The 26,286-nt window shown below is 31.8% G+C and overlaps 1 protein-coding gene across 1 annotated transcript in view; it reads left to right on the forward strand.

Moving 5' to 3' along the window:
* The window catches only part of LOC115879226 (glutamate receptor ionotropic, kainate 2-like), a 107,331-nt gene that overhangs the window by 37,247 nt on the left and 43,798 nt on the right, over nucleotides 1-26,286 (forward strand). Inside the window, exons 7-8 of the mRNA XM_030895927.1 lie at nucleotides 4,371-4,618; nucleotides 19,531-19,747. Of these exons, the coding sequence (XP_030751787.1) occupies nucleotides 4,371-4,618; nucleotides 19,531-19,747 (465 nt within the window). The remainder of the gene's footprint in view (nucleotides 1-4,370; nucleotides 4,619-19,530; nucleotides 19,748-26,286) is intronic.

Here is a 26,286-nt window from a genome sequence, read left to right on the forward strand (position 1 = left end):
AGTCATTGATTAATCACGATCCTTATTAAAGCGCTCGACGTAAAAAGCTGATTTTTGGAAAACAGATTGACTTTGGGGTGTAGAGGTTCGATTAGAAGGGATTTTTCGAAACTCGAATTCTAAGCGGGTGAAAAAACTATCCCTCAAATATTAAAATATTTTTTATTTAATAACTGGTGAGTTTTTCGGAAAAACTCTTAAACACCTATATTTTATTTTGTTGTTTTACATATTTTAAGATTTTTTATAAATTTATACAGGTTGTTTCATAAAATATGACCATTGAGTAATCACGATTCTGCTTAAACTGCTTGACGTTTAAATCTGATTTTTGGTAAACGGATTGAATGTGGGGTGTAGAGGTTCGATAAGGAGGGATATCTCGAATCTCAAATTCCAAGAGGGTGAAAACGTCCCTCAAATATTACAATATTTATTATTTAAAAAACGGTTAGTCTTTCGAGAAAACGCTTGGACAAGCATAATTTATTTGGTTTTTTTACATATTTTGAAATTTTTTAAAAAAATCGTACAGGGTTTCCCAAAAAGTTAGGTAATTTCTTAACCACGATTCTGCTTAAACTGCTTGACGTAAAAAGCTTATTTTTGGCAAACGGATTTTTCGAAAGTCAAATTCTAACGAGATGAAACTACCCCTCAAATATTACCAAGTTATATAATAATATCACCATATTGTTTTTTCTCATGCTGACATAAATGTGAGAAAATTTTATCCACTTTGAATGATAATGGAAATTCTTTTGCTTTGCTTTATCATCACCATTACAAATGACTAATTCGACGCGAACGTAATCGCTGGTACACGCTAGTATTTTGTATATGGCGAGTTCGTAATAAAGTTGATGAGATCATTATTTTTAAATCATTTTTCAAATACCATAAAAAATAATAAGAAATTTGTTCGAAAGGTAACTATATTTCCTAGAATGAACTTGCATTTCTTCTATAATGTTAGAAATTTTTAAAGACAAAAGATTACCAGAAAATATTGCTATGTCTTGGAGTGATTTGTTGTATGCAGATGATTGCAACGTAATTGTTAGCGCAAAATCAATTGAAGATCTTATCACTCATATTAATGACACTTTTTCTTGGTGTAAGTTAAATAACCTCAAATTAAATACAACGAAAATATTCGCAGTACAATTTGTCACAAAAAATAGAACATTGAATTTTAATTCATTATTTCTCTCATACCTATATAAAATAGACTTCCAGGTATAATCCTCATCTTTTCCTTTTATATAGTAAAGTTCTTAAAAGTTTTCTTAAAGAAAATGTATTGCTTGGTTAAAAAAATCCCGGAAATTTCTCCATCATTAAATAAATTCCTTTTAAATGAGTATTTATTACTACTTGCACCACGTAACTTAATAAATGAAGCAATAAAGTGCAAAGCGCACCTTGGCATTGAAAAACGACAGAATTTTAGTTTACGTACAAGACAATTTAATTTTCTTTAGTGTTGTTGCTTTATATCAATCGACAAAAATGTATAAAACAAATAACTAAAGATATAGTGGTACGTTAAAAGTATTAGTCAATATCTATATGTATATCAAATTTTATAAGCAAAATATATTACTAGAGGTACATTTTCTATTCAAAAACTGTATAAACATACACATTATCCAAAAGGGTCGTGTATTTCTTTATTGCCTTGTTTAAATGTAATCAAAACAGCATACAGACCGGACCACCGTAGTAGTAACATAGGCAGAACCGGACGAATTAGCGTATACCCGTCCGCCGGATAAAAAGCAGGCGAAAAAATGCGATAAAATAAAAATAGGTGGATATGTGATAAGAATGTTTCAGAATTTGTATTTATTCATGTTTTAATAGCCAAAACGAATACGTAGATTCTCGCGACAGTTCTAGTGTAAAATTTATTTTTTAAGTAAAATAATGGATGTTTATGAAGTTCGTGAGGAAATTCAAATTGTAAAATTGTATTTCGAAAATAGGTCTTATCGGGATATACAAACAATTTTCCACAAACTTTTGTAAACAGGCCAATTCCATCTTTATCTACTATATCAAGAGTTATTAATAATTTTGAAACACATGGGTGCGTGTCCCCACAAAAATACAAAAAGCCGGATGTGTTGATTAATGAAGAACAGGAGTTATAGCAAGTGTTAGTTTGTGCTAACGTGGATCAAAATCCCACGTTTTCAAGTAATCAAATTGCTGAGGTGGTTGCCCTACCCACAATGCCCGTATTGTTCAAGAATATTTGAACAATACTTTTCCCAACCGTTTAATTAGTGGATATGGAACTATTTTGTGGCCCGCTAGATCACCAGATCTTTCTCCCAATGATTTCTTTTTGTAAGGTTATGTAAAATCCAAAGTGTATGGTCATGATAGGGCTAATAATCTGGATAAGCTTCAAGTAAAAATACGAGAGGCTTTCCAAACTGTTAGCCCTAATATGTTAGCCAATGTCAAACGGGGATTTTACGACCGCCTAGGCTTCTGTCTAACACAAGAAGGTGGTCTTTATGAACACTTGTTATAACTTTTTTTTTTATTTTTAGAGTGATATTATAGTTTTTTTGGGGTTTAGAGAATTTATTTATTTTTAGTTTTGGCTTGTAAACACACTCAAATAATAAATATTTAAGTATTTTTATTTTAAATGTTACCTTAAGTGAAGGTAAACACTTAAAATGAAAATAATAAATACACGGCACTCCTCGCGTCATATTCCTAGTCTGTCACGACCGACCCGTCCAAGCACAACTGCAACTGCGTACTGCCTGACCAGCCGACTAGCCGGCAGTGACTCTCGAGTACGAACGCAAAATGGGTAAACGTAAATTCGTCCGGCAACCTGCTATGTTACTAGTCACCTGGTCTTCTGTATATAACAAATAAGATTTTTTTTATATAAATGAAATGGAAAATAATCTAACTACCAGGTGCGTCTCAAAAGTGTTCAAAAAATTTCTACTTTATTTGATAGAAAATGACACTTTGTTTAAAAAGTCATATTATATGTCAACTTTTGACATTTTCCTTTAAAAATCGTATTTTTAGATTTCAATCTAGAGTGCCATGGTAGTGTTAAACACTCTAATTTTTAATCAAGGAGCCTTGGAAACATATATTTTATCAAGTCTAATGTTTTCGTGTCTTGTCTTGGTCGGTTAAAACATGCCCGAATCGTATTTTTTAATCATATTTCAATTTTTTCAAATGGAACAAGGGTAGCTCATGAGTACATTTGAGACAGTATTTTTTACGAATGCTTTGGTACCACACACTTGGTATTTCTTGAGTCAAATTGTCGTTATGAACCGCATGTTACAATTTCAAATAAACCATATGCGAAAAGTCAAAAGTTGACGTTATTTATATATTCAGAGTGTCATTTTCTATCGAATAAAGTAGAAATATACCACGGGTTCCATTTAAAAATCAAAAAGTTGTAGGGTGAGTCACTTTTTGAGATGCACCAGGTATGCATTATATTTTTTATACCTTTCGATATAAAAATTAAAAGTAAAATGTGTAATTTCCTCTTTATAATCTGCAAATCTGTTAAATACATATTAGTTCAGCATCGTTTTCCTCTGTTGGGTATATTCATATACATAACAATGGGAACGTAAAAGGTTAATTATCTGATATTTGGCATGAGGAAATAGTGTTATTATTAAATAATAGCATTTGAAGTTCAATCTCTGATCGGCATTTATTTAGTTATGCATAAGTTTATTGATTTATTCTAAACTATAAGGTTTTAGTTTTTTGCTATGATACAAAAAAATCAATTTTAATAGGCTATTTTGTAAATAGCTTCTGAATAATATATATTTACAGATGTCAACAAAGTTATTCTTCTGTAAACAAGTACATACACTCCTATTAAATTTAGAAATATATAAAACCTTTCAAAATTCGAAGAAATTGCGGTAATTTATACAAACTGAATAATACAATTGAGTATTTAGTATCATTGATTGTGAACATGAAACAGTTTTACCCACCAAATTCTATGTGAACAAATTAAAGTGTCATCAGAAAGATATTATTACATCCACAGGTGTTTTAAAACAAATTCGAAAAATTTCAAGAGGTAGCTATCGGTCTGATCCACTGCGATCTTTCCAGGTCTATTCTACTATAGCTTTAAGGGTTTATTCATTAACAAAAAGAAAAGATAGTTCGTTGCATTAACGTTGGGTCAATAGTCAATCACTATCGAAAAAGTAATTATCAAATTGAAGTGGATTGCTTGTGTTTTGAAACACTTTGAAACTTTGTATATATAGAAATGTTAACATTTTTGTATACAATTATAAGATTGGTGAAGGTAAAACCTTATTTCTATTTCGCAGCCTCCAAAAACGAGCAAAAAAATTTTACCAGGTCCATTATCAGATCCGATATATTTCGACGACAGCGGCCAAAGAACAAACATCGACCTGCAGATTATCGAAAGGTCTAAGACGGAGGTGGGCTTCAGAGTATCAGGGACGTGGAATTCCAAGAAGCCCAACGTCATCCGGTATGCTGTCACATCGGAGGAAAGAGAGAAGGAACTGCAGAAGGAAATTCAACAGAAGAATTTCAGAGTAGTCTCCAAGTATGGTAAAATAACATAATATTATAATTAACATAAAAATAAAGATTAATTTAGATTAATTCTATTCTTAAATATAATAATTGAGCACGTTCACTGCGCCATTCGATTAACTTCACTTTTTGAAAAATTACTCGTTTTAGACATTATGTTGTAAGCGCCACATTATTTCGTCAAACGTTAATAGTCAATCAATTGTAGATCCATTTAAAACTAAATTAATCATCTCCAAAAAATAAAACACTTTATAACATTAAATAAAGAATAAAATTCCATTATAAAGTATTAATTAAAAGCTACATATATGTACTAGTTATTTAGAGTACAACTGTGTGTACGAGTGTTATAATCATGTTTAAACGCACGTGTCATGTACAACGTTTTATCTACAACCGAAAAATAAGAAAATGCTGTTTTAATTTTCGTTTATTAGTCGCCCACTTTTAACACCTTTAACTATGACACTTGTCACATTTTTTTAATTATAATTGTGGGGAATTGTTACCTGCTTCAGACTATAGCTACAAACGTTTTTTATCAAGTAGAGAGTTTTTTTTCTGAAAAATAAGTTTGCCCTGTCAAGTAAACGAGAGCACTTTTTGCCAAGAAAAATCATTTTAAAAATTACGACGAGCGATTCCGAAAGTCTCCTTTCAGATGTAGAAGTTGCTGCAGTACGTGCCACGGAGTCATTATTGCCGGAAAAGTCGCGATCAAAATATGAAAAAACATGCAACCAGTTTTTGACATGGTGTGATGACAAAAAGGTGAAAAATCAATGCAATGAAAAAGTAATTTTAGCATATTTTTAAAATCTTGCACGGAAATACAGCGCATCAAGTCTATCAGCTGCAGGAATTGTTTTGAAGAAGTGTAAAAAATGTGTTATTAATATTTATAATAATTAGTAGTAGGAATTTGTATAAAAAATTAATATATTTAGATGTGTTCGTAGTTGTTTTTCATTATTATAAAAACTAGTTGTGTTATAGATTCATAACACCACTAGTTGTGTTATGAATCTCATAACGTAAGTGAAATACTAAAAAAATAGTGATGTAAAAACGATATAACTAAACGGTTGTAGATAAAAAATATTACATAGTTATAGATACTGACAATTATACATGTTTTATATAAAATTAACAATTGGTTAATACAAATAATTACATTGTGGGAAAAATAGTTTCCCTGTTATTGTTTATACTCATACCTACCTACTAATAACCTGTGACTTGCACCGATATTATATAGGCAACGAAAATAAATAACATTCTGCATAATATTTTAGTTTACGATTACCACTTCTTTGAAAGACAATTCAATAAATGTAGCTCCCTGTTCAAATCGTGAAAGTACATATAGGAGATTAGAAGAAAATAATTTAAAACACTTTATAGATATGTTGAATCTACAATAATTACTATACAGGGTGTTCCAGAAATAAGTGCAAATATTTGCTAGCTGGGAGTATAGTACGACCCCAGAATTTTTTTTTTAGAATTTAGAATGAGTGGGAGGGGGGTTAATCACTTCGACCTTACAGATCCATTGTGTCCCCCTTTCTTGAATCATAACTCATCATACAGTCCCAGGGCTTTGACAAAAGCCAGTATCTGGGACGGTTTTATAGAGGGTAGTTCTCCATCTCCAACATCAGTCGTACCAAAAATTCATGGCACGATGGTTGTCGTCTCGGCGCACTCAGTGATGAGGTGTACTGGTGTTTCCCCATCTTCCCCACAGAATCTGCATTCGCCGTTTCCTCTTAGTTTCAATCTACTGAGGTGTCCATTGAGGAGACAGTGTCCTGTTAAAAACCCCGTGACAATCCGAAGATTGTTCTTACTCAGACCCAGGAAGGTCTGTGATTTTTCTTGATCATAAGCCCTCAGAAACTTCTTCGAGTGTCTTAGACCATTACAAGATTTCCATTCCAGGTTGCGGATGGAATCTTCCAAGTTCTTGAGTTCCGCCTTGAGTTGGTTCCCACTTGGAAAGCAGAACGGTTCTGGTCCAGTTAGTGGAGTGTTCGCTCCTTTCCTAGCTAGATTATTTGCTTTTTCATTGCCTTCTATCCCTTGGTGAGCAGGCACCCAGTGTAGGAGGACTTTGTTTTCTTTGCCTAATTTATTCAGCTTCTCAATGCATTCTTTGACCAATTTCGAATTGATTGATACTGAGTTGATCGCTTTTAACGCTGCTTGACTATCAGACAATATGGCTATTTCTTGTTTCCGATAGTTCCTATCTAAGATAAGTTGTACGCATCTTTCGATAGAGTAGATTTCTGCCTGTAGGATACTAGGGTAAGTGCCCATTGGTTCGAAGTATTTAGCTCTCGGCCCAAACACTCCCATCCCTGTTCCCGTATTGATTTTGGAAGCATCAGTATACCAAGTTATTGTATGGTCTTTTAACTGCTGGGCAAGCGTTTCGCTCTTCCAATCCTTTTTATTGCTCAATACTACATTGAGATGTTTCTCAAAGTTGTACGTTCTTGGCATATCGTCCACTAGGAGTTGCAGGAGTGGTATTTCCTTTATGAGGGTGTTCCAAGTCCCTGATCTGACAATTCTCCCAGTACTAATTCCGTTAGTGACCATTCTAATCAATGTCGCATTGGCATATCTACCAATGACAATGTGCAGTGGTGTTAGATCTAGAATGACCTCCATTGCTGCTGTTGGACAGGTTCTCATGGCTCCTGTGATGCAAACGCATGTTAGTCTCTGGACTTTGCATAGGTTTAGCCTTGCCGTCCGTTGCTCTAGTTTTGTGTACCAGGCAACTGCTCCATAAGTAATCATGGGTCTTACTATCATGGTATACATCCAGCGCAAAATGTTAGGGAAGCAGCCCCATCTATTTCCGGCCAGTCTTCTGCATATCATGAGAGCCTTTATGGCTTTGCTGGTAGTGTTCTTAATATGCCTGTTCCACAGGAGTTTACTGTCCAGGGTTATTCCCAGGTATTTAACTTCCTGTGTTGGCAGTATTTCCTTTCCATCTAGTTGGATTCTTTTCAAGTTTTTCAGACTTCGCCTTCTGGTGAATGGCACTATCGCGGTTTTGTCTGAGTTGATACTCAGCCCGACAGTCCTACGACCCCAGAAACACGCCCATGAATTTTTTTTGCAATAAAAATGTTGAAAATATATTTTTCTTGACATCTTCGGGAAAATATTGATAACCTTATGAGTACCGCTTCTTCACTTTCCGGATATTTGTTTATAGCGCTTCTAGAGAATGCAATGTTGACACCTCCTACGTTATCCACATTCTGTATGTTTATAAGTTATAAGTTGACATTTTTAATACTTAAAAATACTTAAATTAATTTTATTTCCTGTAGATTTTTACCCATTGTAGATTACCATTAAGTATAGTGCAACTACTATTATAAATCCCTTTTTTATAGTTTAGTAAACTGAAATAATGAAACTAAATAATAAATAATTATTATAGCAGCTTTTCAACAGTTCAGAATCAGCGCCCTCTATTAGATATATAAATAGTCAACATTTTCCCTACATTTAAAGAGATCAGCTTTTAGAATATCCAATTTATTTGAGATTTTACATAAAACAGTAAATCTCAGACAAAACTAAAAGAAAATAGACAAATGTAAGGTAGTAATTATTATTTTTCAAATAAAAGTGTCAATTATTTTGGTGCTTAATCACAAAAACAAGAGTTTGAGATAGAAATCGGTGTATAAATTCTCAAAAAATAATGCTTAATAATTCAGATGGCATATGAATGTATTTGTGCCAAATACAAGCGTAAGTATAGTGCTGTCAAGAATTGCAGTAAAATAATGCGTTGTTAAGTGTAGAGTTCCGATTTAAGGTAAAGCGATAAAACGACGCTCTAACCTAATTACGTCGATCTGCTATCTGAGTCTTGTTCTCTAGTATTAGGTAAGTTAGGTAAGTTTTATTTTCAATTTGAAATTTCCAAGTCGTTTTTAAGTATTTTTGGTCAATGTATCAACCCTGAGTAATTATTTGAAATTTGCGGCTAATTATCGATTGCTGTCAGCGGCTCTCAAAATGCTCTCATTATTTTTTTTTTAAATTTCAAAGTTAAATAATTTGATTATTATCAAATTATTTTAAAAACGGTAAAGAAAAACTATGTTTCTTTTGGGTCAGATCTACCATCCCTTAAATATACTTGCACTTATTTCTGGGACACCCTGTATAATTTTTCGAACTAATTGTTTTGTCAAGATAACATTCTTTTTTAGCACAATATGTAAATAGTCTGTCTTACAAAAGTACCATACGATCAAAAAAAGAACGGTGTCAAAGACGGCTAAAAAATGACAATCGATCATAATTTTGGTCAAGCCCTAGATATCATTAGTTGGCCCATACTCTTCTTTATTTTTTAGTGGCACCTACTTTTTTACACAACAAGTGACAAGTTTTATGTCAATTTTTAGTTAATGACGTCTAGGATGACTGATTTCTCGTCTAGGATTGACTGATGTTTCTTTCGGTCATACGGTATATTCTTAAATCTTTCTTTCACAAAAGCAGTGCGCATTCATATTGTTTTAATAGCAATAATAATAACAATAAATACTTATTGAACACCACTCTCCATCCTATATGTGTAATAAAACAAGTTATACCTACATCTAATATATATATATATATATATATATATATATATATATATATATATATATATATATATAGAAAGAAGCAGTCCACAAAGATAGTCGGCGATGTTCGAAAACGACTGTAGACCAGTAGCTGTTCGGTTACTACGGAATGTGAACTGCGATCCTGAAAGAACGAGGCAGCTGGTCCCGGCAGTATTGGCTACTCTGAAAGCGTCGCGGAGGTGTTCCACTACCTTCTGCCCAGCAAAACACAACGCGAGTCGTGAGCTGGTGTTCCAGTTGTCCGGCTGACTGCCCGTAGACCAGTCGCGCTGGAACGATCCAGCGATCCTTTGAGCAGAAGCAGCAACGAGGTACAGCAGCTTGCAGTGGTCTGGCAGGCTTCTGAAAGCGTTATTGCCGACCGCCGCGGAGGCGGCAACCGTCGCCTGGCCCAGAAAACAGAACAAGGGAAGCTATCGTGAACTATAAAAAACGAAGAAAGAAATTTATTGGGCAAGTCCACAGAAAGATTAGTCATGATACATGACTAAAACATGACTACCCGTAGACATTCTCAGTGTTTCTGCCTCTAGGCTTCATCAATGGGAGGAATCAATAAATTTCTTTCTGCTTTTTTTTATAGTTTCCACGATAACTTCCTTTGTTTATTGTTTTCTCTGGGCCAGGGGATAGCGGCGAGGTGTGTTGGTAACCGCCTCCGCGGCGGTTTCCTGGTAGTAACGCTTCAAATTGTAAGCTACTGCCGGACCACAGCTGCAATGGCGCCTTTGTGCCTAGTTTGCTTCTCCTTTCTTTCTTTCAGGATCGCTAGTTCATCGTTGCTGATTCCTCCCGTATTGATGAAGCCGGAAGGCAGAAACACTGAGTGTCTACGGTAGTCATGTTTTAGTCATGTATCATGACTAATCTTTCTGTGACTTGCCCAATAAATTTCTTTCTTCGTTTTTTATAGTTTCCACGATGGACTCCTTGTTTATTGTTTTCTCTGGGCCAGGGTGATAGCGGCGAGGTGTGCTGGAAACGCCTCCGCGGCGGTTTCGGTAGTAACGCTTCAAATTGTAAGCTACTGCTGGACCAGCTGCAAATGGCGCCTTTGTGCCTCGTTTGCTTCTCCTTTTTCTTTCTCTTTTTTCAGGATCGCTAGTTCATCGTTGCTGATTCCTCCCGTATTGATGAAGCCGGAAGGCAGAAACACTGAGTGTCTACGGGTAGTCATGTTTTAGTCATGTATCATGACTAATCTTTCTGTGGACTTGCCCAATAAATTTCTTTCTTCGTTTTTTTATAGTTTCCACGATAACTTCCTTTGTTTATTGTTTTCTCTGGGCCAGGGTGATAGCGGCGAGGTGTGTTGGAACGCCTCCGCGGCGGTTTCGGTAGTAACGCTTCAAATTGTAAGCTACTGCCGGACCAGCTGCAAATGGCGCCTTTGTGCCTCGTTTGCTTCTCCTTTTCTTTTTCTTTTTTCAGGATCGCTAGTTCATCGTTGCTGATTCCTCCCGTATTGATGAAGCCGGAAGGCAGAAACACTGAGTGTCTACGGGTAGTCATGTTTTAGTCATGTATCATGACTAATCTTTCTGTGGACTTGCCCAATAAATTTCTTTCTTCGTTTTTTATAGTTTCCACGATAACTCCTTGTTTATATATATATATATATATATATATATATATATATATATGTATTATATATATATATATATATATATTATATATATATAGTATATATATTATATATATATATATACCATGTACATATATATATATATAGCCTATTATTATTATATCTATATATATCGCCCCAGTTATCATTATGATACATATATATATGATATATATATATATACATAAATATATATTGTCAGGGTAGTGACATATTATATATATATATATCACACATTGTTACATACATAGCATACAGTATGTTATATATGAAGGTATTACATAGCATTGCCGCATGGTATAAAATACATAGAAAGTGGAACATAGAAAGGAAAATGAAAAGGAAGGAGACATAAGAAGGATGTGGAAATAGTAGTAATGGAAAGAAATAGATGGAATGAAGAAAAGGATACATATTATTATTATTACATATATACATACATATATTATTATTATTATTTATTATATATTATTATTATTATTACATGCTACATATTGGTTATTGTTATTGTTATACATACATACATATTATTACATATTATTATTATTATATTATTACATATTACGCATACATACATTACACATTATTATTACATACATTACATATTATATTACATACATTATTACATACACATTATTACAACACATACATATTACATTACACATACATATTATTATTAGAAGACATTATTATTAATATTATTGATTATTACATTACATTATTATTATTACATTATTATTATTACACACATTACACACATTATTATGATACACACACATACACACACATTACATGCATTATTATTATTGACACATACATTGCCAGCCACACATACACACATTACATACACATTACACACACATATGAGCATATATTATTATATATATATATTATTACATATATATATACCTATATATATATATATATATATATATATATATATATATATATATATATATATATATATATATATATATATATATATATATATATATATATATACATATATATATATATATATATATATATATATATATATATATATATATATATATATATATATATATATATATATATATATGCTATATATATATATATATATATATATATATATATATATATATATATATATATATATATATATATATATATATAATAATATAGAAAATGTAACAGCTGGGGTTAATAATATATTTATTATATTTATAAATATGTAAATATTATTATACCTTATTGCATGAGTAAATTAACAGACTCCTTTAAAAAGTTTATGTATTTTGCAACCAATAGAGCTCGGCTTACTAAGCAGAAACCTACAAAGTCTGTTCTCTACGAGAATTAACATTAAAATAAATACCGTGAAACAGCCAGCACTGGCTTGAAAAACAGACGCGGAACGAAGCAGCTAGCGTTAGTAACGACCCTTCTGGGACAGAAAATATCTAGTTAATTAATTTTTCGTTTAATTAAAGCTATTTTTCGTCCATAGTACCCAGGCTTAGCAGTATCCGGAATTAAAATAAATGAGATGGGGTGGCGTTTACTCGCCGGTCTAGTTTTTATTTTGTAGCTTCTTTGCGATATTCTCTCCTCTTGCTTAATTAGGATTTTATTGGATAGGATTTATTAACGTCTTATTTGATTAAAAGCCACTACAAAATTTAATAGGAATAGTTCCACAAGTTATTTAACTTTTCGAGATCAAGGATTAAATATACTGCAAGATGCTCGTCTTTTTAGTTAAAAAGATGTGAGCCTTTTGGTAAGTGATTTATGTATTTTTTATAATAAAAATATACAGGGTCGCTGATATGCATTAGGTAAAATATACTACTACTGCAAAAAGTTAAATATAAAAGTTATATAGGATTTCTTAACGTCTATTGGCGAGTAATACATTTACAAAAAAAAGTATACAAGGTCGGTCATAAAAGTCATTAGCACATCAAAGTTTTATTTTATTAAATATAACTCCCTTGTATATTATTGTATATTTCAATTCTGTTTCCTAAGCAAAAATCGAAATACACACAATGTACAGGGTGGGCCAAATTCGACGCTTTTAAATGGAAGCACCCTTCTCTATAGGAGATAGACGAAAACTAATATCGTCTGTCTGAGCAAGTTTCATCAAAAACATGATGGTGAAAACCGCACATCAATATTTGTTACCGTTTCAGTTACGGGGTGTTTTTCAAAAATGTGCATTTTTAACAAATCGCTGTAACTTTTTTGCTACGGAAAATTTTGTATTTCTATGAAAACATTTCCAAAGCACCTTTTTACGAAGAATTTAATTGTTTTAGTATAATTTTTTTAAAATTAATAATTTAAGAGTTATCAACAGAAAAATTGATTTTTTATTTGGGACACCCTCTATATTTTTAATTAACTGAAAAGAATTTAAAATTACCTTTCCAAAAATATAGCACACTTGATATTTTGTTATAATCCCCTTCGAAATACAGAATTTTTAAGTTCGCCACTTTTAATTAGTAGGCTTTGAACCCCTTATTGATGATATGCCCGTAATGGAACTCGAAAACATATTTTTCCAGCAAGACGACGCACCGCCTCTGAACGCTGAAGTTATTAGCAAATGTTTGCAACCAATTTCAAGAATAATTGGATAGCTAACCAAAATCCCAGCCGTTGGCTGTCGAGGCCGCCTGACTTAGAGCCCATGGATCTAATCCTATGGATATATTTGCGAATAAAGGTTCCTTATTCTTCCGTATAATCTAGACAAGAATTAAAAATACTTAGCAGTTATGAAAGGGTATCTTTCACCCCTACTGAGTTAATGAATTTCGCGAGAAATGTTCAAAAACTGTCCCGTCTGTCCATAACAGATATAAGGTCGATATGTCGAACACCTGTAGCAAAATCTCATGTCTTGGTTTGCTATTTATTTTTATTGTTATTAGATATAGTTTAAATGCGTTGATGTTGGTTAAATATATTTTAAATTGTTATAAAATTCTGCATCTCTCATAGCAAATATTATTTTCGTTTTAATTGATGCTCACAGCTAGAATTTTTTTGCATTGCAGCCGGTGCCGTTCAAAGCCTACTTATTTAAAGCGGGCGAATTTTTATATACTCTATATCTCGAAGAGGAATCGAATTAAATATTAAGTATGTTATATTTTTGAAAGGTAATTTTAAATTCTTTTCAATAAATTAAAAATATACAGGGTGTCCCATATAACAAATCAAACTTTTTGTTGATAATTCTTAAATTATTAATTTTGAAAAAAATATACTTAAACCATTAGATTGTACGTAAAAAGGTGCTTTGGAAATGTTTTCATAGAAATACAAAATTTTCCATAGCAAAAAAGTTACAACGATTTGTTAAAAATGCATATTTTTGAAAAACACCCCGTAACTCCGAAACGGTAACAGATATCGATATGCGGTTTTCACCATCATGTTTTTGACAAAAATTGAGCCCCAGACACCGATATTAGTTTTGGTCTATCTCCTATAGAAAAAGGTGTTTCCATTTAAAAGCGTCGAATTTGACCCACCCTGTATCTCAAACCATCCGTTTCCGAGTTATTTACTTTTGAAAATATCACTTATACTGTATCAGCATTAAAATTTCGGTGCATTTGATTTCATTGAACGATGCCATTCTGCAGAAACTGTGATACTTAATAATATTTGACACGATTGTATTACGATTATTGCTCAAAATTGAAGGAACAATTGAAATATGCAATAATATACAGAAGGTTGCATTTAAAAAAAAACTTGATGTGCCACAAGTTTATTACGGGCCCTGTATACTTAAAGTTACTGCTTGCTAATAGACATTTAAAAACCCTATAACTTTTGTATTTCACTTTTTTTGCGGTACCTTGTATATTTTACTTAATAATCGACTGTTCTCATAGGTACATATCAGCGATATGTACCTGTATATTATAGAATCATAGATGTATTTATATCCAAAAACTCTATAAAACTTAAAATCTCTAAACAAATTCTCAATAAAATAAAACTTTTGTGTGTTGTGTTTGTTTTTTTGAAATTAAGTAAAATCTGGTTATAAACTGAAATAAAAATGGTATGCTTTACTACATTTCATGCAGGCAATCAACAGACAGTATATCATAAATTTAGCTAAATATGGTTGTTACAATTTCTATGTCACTCAGTATGTTTATTGTAAATTCAGATATTAAGGACAATATCAGGACATACATATGCATATAGTATATAGTTTTGGTGGATCCAACACTACCAACCCAAACCAACACAGCTTGATTTTTTTTATTATTTATGAAATTATGGATATTTATGAAATTTTATGTAAAGATTGTAATCAGAAATGTGTCGGGCAGACTAGAAGATCAATATTAACTAAATGTAAAGAATATGAAATGAACGAAATTCTTACAGCTTTAGTGTATATTAATAAATAATATTTTCTTGCCTTTAGCTGTGTATTTTTTCTAATTTCGAAAAATCGAAAGTAGAGAAAAAAAATAATAAAAAGTAAAAAGAAAATTGTTTTGCTTGCCGTAAAGGGGGGAACCAAGCTCACTCCACAAATCAGTTTCTGAGCTACCCTTCATCAATTGGGCTGCCCAGGGGTTGTTCACCGATACGCAAAGCAAAACTTATATCAAGAGACGATCGATGTATCGGTGATCTGATTTCATGTCCATAAGAGCGTTTTTCGGCCCGCTCAAATATATATGAAATGAACGTAGAGAAAAAAAATTTTCTCTACTTTCGATTTTTTGAAATTAGAAAAAATACACAGCTAAAGGCAAGAAAATATTATTTATTAATATACACTAAAGCTGTAAGAATTTCGTTCATTTCATATATATTTGAGCGGGCCGAAAAACGCTCTTTACCATCTTTTGACGGGAGATGCACTAATATCTCACCGACACTTTACGACATTGTCTGTTGATATAGAAGAAGTTTTGCTTGCCGTATCGGGGAGAACCAGCCCCTGGGCAGCCCACCTGATGAAGGGTAGGCCCAGAAACCGGTTGTGGGAGTGGAGCTTGGTTCCCCCCCTTACGACAAGCAAAACAATTTTCTTTTTACTTTTTATTATTTTTTTTCTCTACTTTCGATTTTTCGAAATTAGAACATTCGCTCAAAAACAAATTGTATTTTAAATTTCAATCTAGGGTGCCATGGCCGTGTTAAAAACACTAATTTTTAATCAAAGAGCCTTGGAAAAATAAATTTGATCATCTAATGTTTTAGTGTCTTGTCCAGGCCGGGTAAAAGATGCCAAATCGTATTTTTAATCACATCTCAATTTTTTCAAATGGAACGAAGGTGATTCGTTAGCATATTTGGAAAAAGCATTTTTTTACGAATAATTTGACACCACACACCTGGTATTTCGAGTCAAATTGTCGTTATGAACCGCAGGTTACAATTTCAAATAAACCATATATGCGAAAATGTCAAAAGTTGAAATATTATATATGATTCTATTCAGAGTGTCATTTTCTCTCGAATAAAGTAAAAAAATACCAAGGGTGCCATTTAAAAATCAAAAGTTGGAGTCATTTCCGATGAAACCGGAAGTGACCGAAAACAATTGAATATGTCAATCAATCCTAATTTATGTCATATATTAACATACCCGATCTCGTTGTTTTATCTGTAAAAATAAAAAAGTTATAGGAGTGAGCCACTTTTTAGACGCACCCTGTATAAACGCTCAATTTGTAGATATTAGTTTAATTCAAATCTTCTGCTGATGATGTTAACATAGTTGTGAATCCAGTACAAAAGAAAAAGTGTGTTTTTTTATTTTTTGGTGAACTAGAGTTATTATGTTGCTGTTGTAACACCAAAGGTTCAAATCCCCAACTGTAATTGATATTTTGATACTGAAACATAACAATAAATTTTTTACTTTAATATAATACCTTAGTTCTGGAATCGACTTCTCAGTAGTTGTTTAATCGTTAACAAGATTGCGTAAGCAACAAAAATACTTAATATTTTATGAGATAAAATTCGGAAATAAGCCGTCGCGCGTCGTGTCGCATCTATCATAAAGTTGATATAAAATTCTCTTCGCCTTCTAAATCTAAAAATTGAAATGTTTAATAAATCCAATAAGTTCTAAAGGTAAAAATATCCTACATTAAACGCAAAAGAACACGGTAAATCCTTTAAACAAATTAGAACGAACGAGTGAAAACAAAACGTGGCGTAAAAGTACGATCTTTGAGGACGGAAAATAGTCTCCTAATTAATTTTTAGTTTAATTAGAAGCCATTCCTACGCGGCGCCACTGAGCTTACGCTTGTTGGGGATTAAAATAAATGAGACGGTGTAGTGTTTGTTGGCAATTGCAGCTTTTGTTCGTCGCTTTCCACAATTAAATTTGCGTTTATTAAGTTTTAAGAGTGAAACCGATTGTTTTAAAACCCAATATAAATTGCTCTTTGGTCAAAACAGGGTCTTTTGTTTTAATTGTGCCATTATTGTTGCTTTGTATATGTTTCTTTCTAGTTATTAAGTGAATAGGAGGCAATTACTTTGATATATATTTTCCATATAAATGAAGTAAATCAATTTGTTCCCTTTTTAAAGCAGCCAAAAAACTCTCAAACAATGAAATCAAGTGATACTACCACACAAACGGATTTTGATTTTTAACAGTTTTTTCTTCTAAAACTGCAAAAGACCTTATCTTTTTATACCAACTAGAAACTTAAGAAGAATGTATTTTTCTCAAAAAGTTAATAATAAAAAAGTTTTTCTTCTATTTAAGTCAATCCGGAGGTATAGTGTAGAGGTTTTTCGGAATATGTCTATTTCAACTTATACAGGGTTGTTCACCACATACAACACGGAGTATTGTAGCTGAACGATTAGATTTTTACAAATTGTAAAAATATCAAAGTTGTATTTTTTAAATGGAACCCTGTATATTATTATATTTTTAGTTTCTACGATTTGGTACGAAAGGTAAATTTGATTAAGGTTAATCATACTTAAAACCTTGCCGTTTGGTTTGGTTATTAAAATATTTTCAAATTTGTGAAATTGCATTTTATGGCTTCTCCACCCTCCATTTCTCCAAAAGTATCAAAATTTTTGACATTAAATATTTACTGAAATTTATTTATTTTTATTTATTGATCAGTTATTGTGTTGCAATAATAAAAATAATACTACCTCATACAGAGTGTCTAAAAATTTATTTTAAATAATTTCTTACTTTAAACGGCAATAACTTGTTTAATTTAAATGGAACACCCTGTATATTTTAGGAGAATCAGTCCAATCAAATTGTATTATACCATTTTTTATCTAACTCTTCAAGTTTTCGTAGAAAATGCATTTTCTTATAATTATTGGAACCTCATTTATGAATATACAGATGGAATATTGACATTTTAGATTTTTTTAAAGAAAATATGTACAACATGTACAGGTGGTAAATATAATAATATTGAAAGCCCAAGTGTTTACAAAAAGAAAACTATTTAAATCTTTGAAAAGGAGTATACCAATTACATATACCACCATTATTTCCGCCCAAAAATTAGTTAATTATATACGTAATTAAAACAATTAATTAATAAATCATTCTAAATAAATACGGATTTGACTCAGAAATCAATAGAATAATAAATTATGAAAATGAACGTCTCTGAACGTGGTTATGAATAAACATTCGTCAAAAAATGAAATTAAATTTATAAGGTGTTACTTTTTACCACACTGTCTAATACACATACAAAATTCATTTTTTTAGTATTTGGAGCAATTATTATTAATCAACGTAAACAGTCAATTAATGTAGTTTGAATACTCGAACCATATTAATTGTTCCTCTTTAACAAAAAATATTTAAACAATTTTTTTTATTTTTTAAAGAAATAAGCGAACTATATCGAAACTACTCTTTGAAAATTTGTTACATCTTTGAAAATAAATAATCTAAAATGTCAATATTCCATGGGTATAGTGATAAATGGGGAATAAATTATAAGAAAATGCATTTTCTACGAAAACTTGAAGAGATAGGCAAAAATGGTATAATACAATTTCATAGACAATTAAATTGTGCATCTGATTCTCGTAAAGTATACAGGGTGTTCTATTTAAATTAAACAGGTTATTGCCGTTTAAATCTAGTAATTATTTCATATAAATGTTTAGACACTCTGTATAAGGTAGTATTCTGGTCAATAAATACACTTCAGTAAAATTTAATATTAAAAACTTTGATACCCTTGGAGAAATGAAGCCTTAAAATTTTTATTGCAATTTCATAAAATTGAAAATATTTAAAAAAACGGTAAGGTTTCAGTGTGATAAACCTTAATCAAATTTACCTTTATTTCAGTCGTAGAATCTAAAAATGAAATTATAATATATCGCGTGTTCCATTTAAAAAAAATCAACTATTATATTTCTTACTTACTTTGGGACACTCTGTATTTCGTAAGAATATTTTTAAATTGTAGCACTAATAGTCCTTCAACGAACCCAAAACTTAACATTTGTAAAAATCTAATCTTTAGCTATAATACTGCGTGTCGTATGTGGTGAACAACCCTGTATAATAAATACAATATTTTTAATACACTACCATATTTATAACAGGATCGGAGCTCCATATCTGATGCACAGAAGCCCGCCGCCGGGCAAGTCGCTCTACGGCAATGACAGATGGGAAGGATACGCCCTGGACCTAATGCAGGAAATATGTCACATTCTGAACTGCAGTTACACGTTCGAAGAAGTGCCCGACGGCAAATATGGAAACTATGATCCGGATAAGAAAGAATGGAACGGTCTTATTGGGCACTTGTTGAATAGAGTGAGTAGTCAATGTCACTGGCGGGTTTTATGCTGTCATAGTTAAGTTTATTATTTTTATTAACTTTCCATTTTGCTTTAAGTTCAGTTTATTAAAATAAAATACTAATATAATGTTTTAGTTTATTTACTATAATAAACTCAATGATGTACCACTAATCTATCTCAATAAATAAAACAAAGTGCGGTTAGTTACACCAAGAGTTTCATTGATCCGTTTCGTGAATCGGTACTTCGGTACGAAAACATGTAACGTTGGAACTTAAAACCGAGATAATTTCAAAAACATTGGTAGAATGGATATTTTCGTGCATTATTATTGTTTATATGGTATAGTATAGAGCCAGATTTTTGAATAATTCAGCAATTCAACCTTTGTGTGGCTAATCCTGCAATTAAAAATCTCCCTTAGTTGAAATTTTGCCAAAACGAAAGTGTGTTTTAACTAATAAAATGTTTAAAGTTTTCTGATCTATTAAAAAATAATCTAATTTTGTTTTCCTTTATATCTAGTATTAGCGCATGCAGCACAAATATCAGTACTGCTTAGAAAGTAAAAAAAAACTACTTAACACCTTTTCAACCACCTTATAATATCATCAGTAGGGTGGATCGTAAATCTCAAAATTTTAAAATTTTTAAAATATCGACTTGGAATACCTACGAAAAGTTGCCTTTGGTAATGTTGATAAAAAAGTGTTACTACAACTTTTTAATAAAATCACATCTTCTGCCCTCTACCAGCCCTCAAAAAAATGAATTTTTTTTTTGAAAAGTCGATTTGGAATACCTATCAAAAGTTACCTTTAGTAATGTTGATAAAAAAGTTTATTTAAAATTTTTTGATTAAATCACGTCTTCAATTTTTAACCGGCTGTTAAAAATTGAAAAAAAAAAGATTTTTTTTTCTTAATAGTCGATCTGGAATACCTACCAAAAGTTACCTTTGGTTATAATAATAAAAAAGTATTATAACAAATTTTTAATAAAATCACAACTTCTGCCGCAGTTTTAAGCAAAACTCCTCGGAAACTTTGAAGGTCATTTATATTGACGGAAGAAAAGATAAAACCTATGTTATTGAAAATTCCCACAGAAAAACTGTACTTGAAGAACATATTGCTTTAGTTCAGGAGCCGGGTTCTATATTTTTGCGTTACACAGTTCCCAGTTCTGGATCGGCTCTAACCATTTGTCAAAGTATTGTGACCTTCTTAGAAAGTAATGAATATCACCTAGAAGAACTGGTAGCAGTAGGATGTGACGGAACCGATTTACTTTCAATCTTACTAAGATTGGTCTGCCAGCTTCACGCTAATGAGTTACCTCTTAGGCATCTTTTTCAAAAGCTTGACGGTCAAACCCTAGGTCCAAGAGCTTTTGCAGGAACTATAGGAAATCAAATATAACAGTGCGCAAATATGCCAGTTGTGAACTATACCATTATTGACTGCGTGATTTACTAGCCGTGGATTTTCTTGAATTAAGTGCCGATCAGAAATATCTGTATGAAATTTGTGTTGCGGTTTCTACAGGTGAGTTCTCCGTAGATTTATTAAACCGAAGCCCAGGAAAGTTAAGTCATTCTCGATGACTCATTTTGGCTAATCGCACCTTACGTCTTTATGTTAGTACCGAAAATCCAACATTACAATTAAAAGAACTGTCCAAATTTATTGTCAAGATTTATGCTCCTTTATGGTTTCAAATTAAATGCAACTCTTCATGTGTAAATCTTCTGCTATGTATGCTGCATGACACTCGCCCCATATAAGAGAGCTTGTACTTCGCCGCATTCTAAATGCAAAAACTCAAGACCTTTTATCATCCCACAAATTAATTTTATTGACTCAGATGACTATGCTGATCTAATTGATTGGCCAAAAATGAAATAACTTGTCCCCCATTGCTCAAAACTTTGGAAGTAGATGATTTCAAAAACATGATTTTTAGTTCTTCTGAAACAATCATGGACATCGCTGCATTTCCCTGTCACACTCAATCAGTAGAGAGATACGTAAAACTTGTAACCGAAGCATCTTTATCAGTTGTAGGCATACAAAAGGTAGACAGTTGACAGTTTTATAAAGACAAAAATAAATTCGCGCAAACTTATGCCCCAATTTTAGTAAAAGAAAAATACTACAATCAATAAGTGAGCAAAAATAAATGGGTGAGGGAGTGTGGGATGGAACTCGCCGAGCAGTTACCTCCCCGTGGTGAGTTCTGGGTTGTTTAACAATAGTGAACACATAAAATATTTGTTAAACAAGCGAAAAACGGCTGTAAGTGCTCTGCTCAAAACATTTTTACTCTTTGTTAAAGTGTGCAAATATTTGGGTATTTATAAAAAAATGGTTTGACCTTGGTACATAGGGTACACTGAGTAGGGGGATTAAAATATCATATTTCAATAAGATATATTATTTCTAATTACAAAAGTTACTTATTACCTGAAATTTTGGCTAAAAATAAAAATTTTATATTTTTGTATTTTTTACTTTTTTTCAAGTCCGGTAAAGGGCAGAAGATGAAAAAAAATTGAAAAACTATAAATAGATATTAGTTTTCTAATACCAATTGGCAACTTTTGCGCAGTATTCCAAAACGTTTTTCAAAACTTTTTTTTTACGATTTTTCAACGATTTTTCGATTCACCCTAATCATCAGGTCGACATCCAAAAAAAATTACAAAAAATAAAATTTACCTGTGAAAATGGAAACCAGCTTGTCTGTGGTATTTTACTCCTAAAAAAATGCCATTTATAAAAAAAATTTCCACCCTAATAACATACTTCACTGCTGAATGTATTTTAGCTAAAAGTAGAATATTTCATTTGCTTGTCCATCAAAAATTAATACTTTATTCCCATAGCCAGATAAGTCCATGAGTTAGAGGTAATTATTCTTTGATTTTCCATTGCCCGTTTCCGGCAGATAATCCCATTCCCCAAGGAGTTTTCAGACGTGGTTTGTTTTATGGCGTAATTATTTCTCGGATTGAAATTTAAAACGCCCGGTAAAGTTCGTTCCTTCGACCTGTTCTATTGCGTGAATAATTTAACAGTTCCAAAATGAGAATACGAAGAAGAAAGTAAATTGAAGGGAAGAAAAGTTTGCGTTGTTTTCAGTAAAGCAAAATCCAATCTAGTTCACTACTCGTAATATATCGTAAAGCCGTTAAGAGTAATGGGTACCTTTATGTAAATTCGTATTATTACACTGAACTGCAAAATAGTTATAGACTGTCCAACGACAAGATTATTTTGACAGCCGGCATTTCAGCAGCCGACTATTTTTAATAAAATAAAAACACTTTAAATACCTAGGTCGACTCAGCTTTAAATGAGTACTTGGGATTCACAACCCTGAGGTAATAATAGGCGGTTGAAGCGTAGTGCTAGGCACATTACCTTCCTTGTATACCGAACGGCTCTAGTATGGCAAGCTGTACCTTGCTACTCCCAAGGCGTTAAAGAATATATACTAGGATATACAGACCGGACCACCGTAGTAGTAACATAGGCAGAACCGGACGAATTAGCGTATACCCGTCCGCCGGATAAAAAGCAGGCGAAAAAATGTGATAAAATAAAAATAGGTAGATATGTGATAAGAATGTTTCAGAATTTGTATTTATTCGTGTTTTAATAGCCAAAATGAATACATAGATTCTCGCGACAGTTCTCGTGTAAAATTTATTTTTTAAGTAAAATAATGCATGTTTACGAAGTTCGTGAGAAAACTCAAATTGTAAAATGCTATTTCCAAAATAGGTCTTATCGGAATATACAAACAATTTTTCCACAAACTTTTGTAAACAGGCCAATTCCATCTTTACCTACTGTATCAAGAGTTATTAATAATTTTGAAACACATGGGTGCGTGTTCCCACAAAAACACAAAAAGCCTGATGTGTTGATTAATGAAGAACAGGAGTTAAAGCAAGTGTTCATTTGTGCTACCGCGGATCAAAATCCCACGTTTTCAAGTAATCAAATTGCTGATGTGGTTGCCCTGCCGACAATGCCCGTATTGTTCAAGAATATTTGAACAATACTTTTCCCAACCGTTTAATTAGTGGATATGGAACTATTTTGTGGCCCGCTAGATCACCAGATCTTTCTCCCAATGACTTATTTTTGTGGGGTTGTGTAAAATCCAAAGTGTATGGTCATAATAGGGCCAATAATCTGGATGAGCTTCAAGTAAAAATACGAGCTTTCCAAACTATTAGCCCTAATATGTTAGCCAATGTCAGACGGGGATTTTACGACCGCCTAGGCTTCTGTCTAGCTCAAGAAGATGGTCTTTTTGAACACTTGTTATAATTTTTTCTTATTTAGAGTAATATTTTTTTTTTTTTTGGGGTTTAGAGAATTTATTTATTTTTAGTTTTGGCTTGTAAACACCTCAAATAATAAATATTTAAGTATTTTCATTTTAAATGTTACCTTCAGTGAAGGTAAACACTTAAAATGAAAATAATAAATACTCGGCACTCCTCGCGTCGTATTCCTAGTCTGTCACGACCAACCTGTCCAAGCACAACTGCAACTGCGTACTGCTTGACCAGGCGACTAGCCGGCTGAATCTGGAGTACGAACGCAAAACGGGTAAACGTAAATTCGTCCGGCAACTTGCTATGTTACTAGTAGCCTGGTCTTCTCTGTATATACTATACTAGGGAGCTATTATTATTAAAATTTGAATGACAAGTGTCTACTACAAAATATTGTGAAAATAAAACAGTATAAAACTGAAAAAAATTATTCGAGTTACTTTATTTAAAAAAATACGATATGTATTATTATGATAATATACGTAAAATTTCGATTATTAAAAATAAAGTTTTTTAATTACTATAGAATATCATATCGTGCAATTGCCAAGTCATTATAATTATTATAGCAATAAAGATGACTAATATTGATACTAACAATTTATAAAAAATTGTTGAATAGGTGCTTAAAGAGAGACTAAATAAAATAAACTGACTTGGTTTTACATGAGATCTCACAACTTTTTATAGCGAAGGAATTGTGTTGCGAGACTTAGCATTTTTTACATTCTATGTTTTTGCTGGAATCTTATTTCTTTTTATAAGTTATCCTTCTATTAACCTTTGAATTATCGTATAATTAATTCAGATAATATCAATTGAATTAATTCTAGTTTTCTAACGACTTGTGTTTCCGACTTTCGTTATAACTCAAATATCAACTTTAAAAATGTTATATATATAATAATAATAATAAATAATGTTTATTCAAACTGATCCAATTACAAAGTATATACAAGACTTATACATAACTTACGAATACAAAATAGTGAATAAACATAATATCCTCTTAAGGTAGAACCTTGTCTGAGGAGTTTTATTTCTACAACAATAACTACAATATTTCATTCTAAATTCTTAACTATATCTAAATGTATCAAATTAATTTATTTCATTGTCCAACACTTAAGCACGCTAAAAAACAAGTTATTACACAGCGGTCAGATTTCTGATAATTTTATAATAGCATCACTTGCGGATTTGGACTCCACGAATCCATATTGATTTTCGGAAAGGAGTTTAAATTGTTTCAGATACAAACACATTCCTTTTTTAATAAGTTTCTCAAGAATTTTGGAAAAGTTACTTAATAGCGAAATTGGTCTATAATTTGACATATTTGTTTTTTCTTCTGATTTAAACACAGGTTTAACAACAGATATTTTAAATATATCTGGAAAAGTGCTGAAAGTGAAATTTAGAGATAAATTATAAATGTGCGTTAAAGGTTTAACAATAAATTCTTTTATTTGTTGCAGTGTGTTTGCCCGAATACCGTCAAATCCTGGAGATTTGTTCTTTTTTAAATTTAATATTTCGTTTCCGACTTCGTTTACATCAGTCTCCAATAATACAAAAGAATGTGAAATATTTGTAACCTGATACATTTTTTCTGTTGGAACATTAATTTTAGAGGCCAACTTCGAACCAATTTCGCTAAAGTACTCATTAAACGTATTTGCGATATCCAACGCATTCGTCACACTCACGCCCTGTTCATTCTTAATTGACGCTATTTGGGATATCTGTCTATCCCGACGTCTAATATTATTAACTGTTTTCCACATATTACCTGACGACATTTGTTGCTTTTCAATTTCTTTTTTATAAAAATCCTTTTTGGTCAATTTTATTATGTCATTAAGATGATTTCTATATCTTTTATATCTATCAGAAAGCTCCTTATTGTTTGGATCTTTCAATGTCTGTTTAAACAAATTATGTTTTGTATTTATTGCATTCAAAATCTCATTTGTTATACATTCCTTTCTTTTTCTATTTTTATGCGTTGATTTAACAATGTTAACACTACTATCAATATGTTTTTGCAGTTTATTAACAAATAAATCTGCTACGGTATTCGCATCTCTCCCATTGTAAATATCGACCCATGTTTCTTTTTTCTAATTTATCATTTAATTTTTTTTGTAATTAATGTATTGTTTGTGTTTTAAGGACTCATTTATACATTTTGTTTC

Source organism: Sitophilus oryzae, unplaced genomic scaffold (genome assembly GCF_002938485.1).
Source record: "Sitophilus oryzae breed Bouriz unplaced genomic scaffold, Soryzae_2.0 scaffold_1576_pilon_pilon, whole genome shotgun sequence".
NCBI lineage: Eukaryota > Metazoa > Arthropoda > Insecta > Coleoptera > Curculionidae > Sitophilus > Sitophilus oryzae.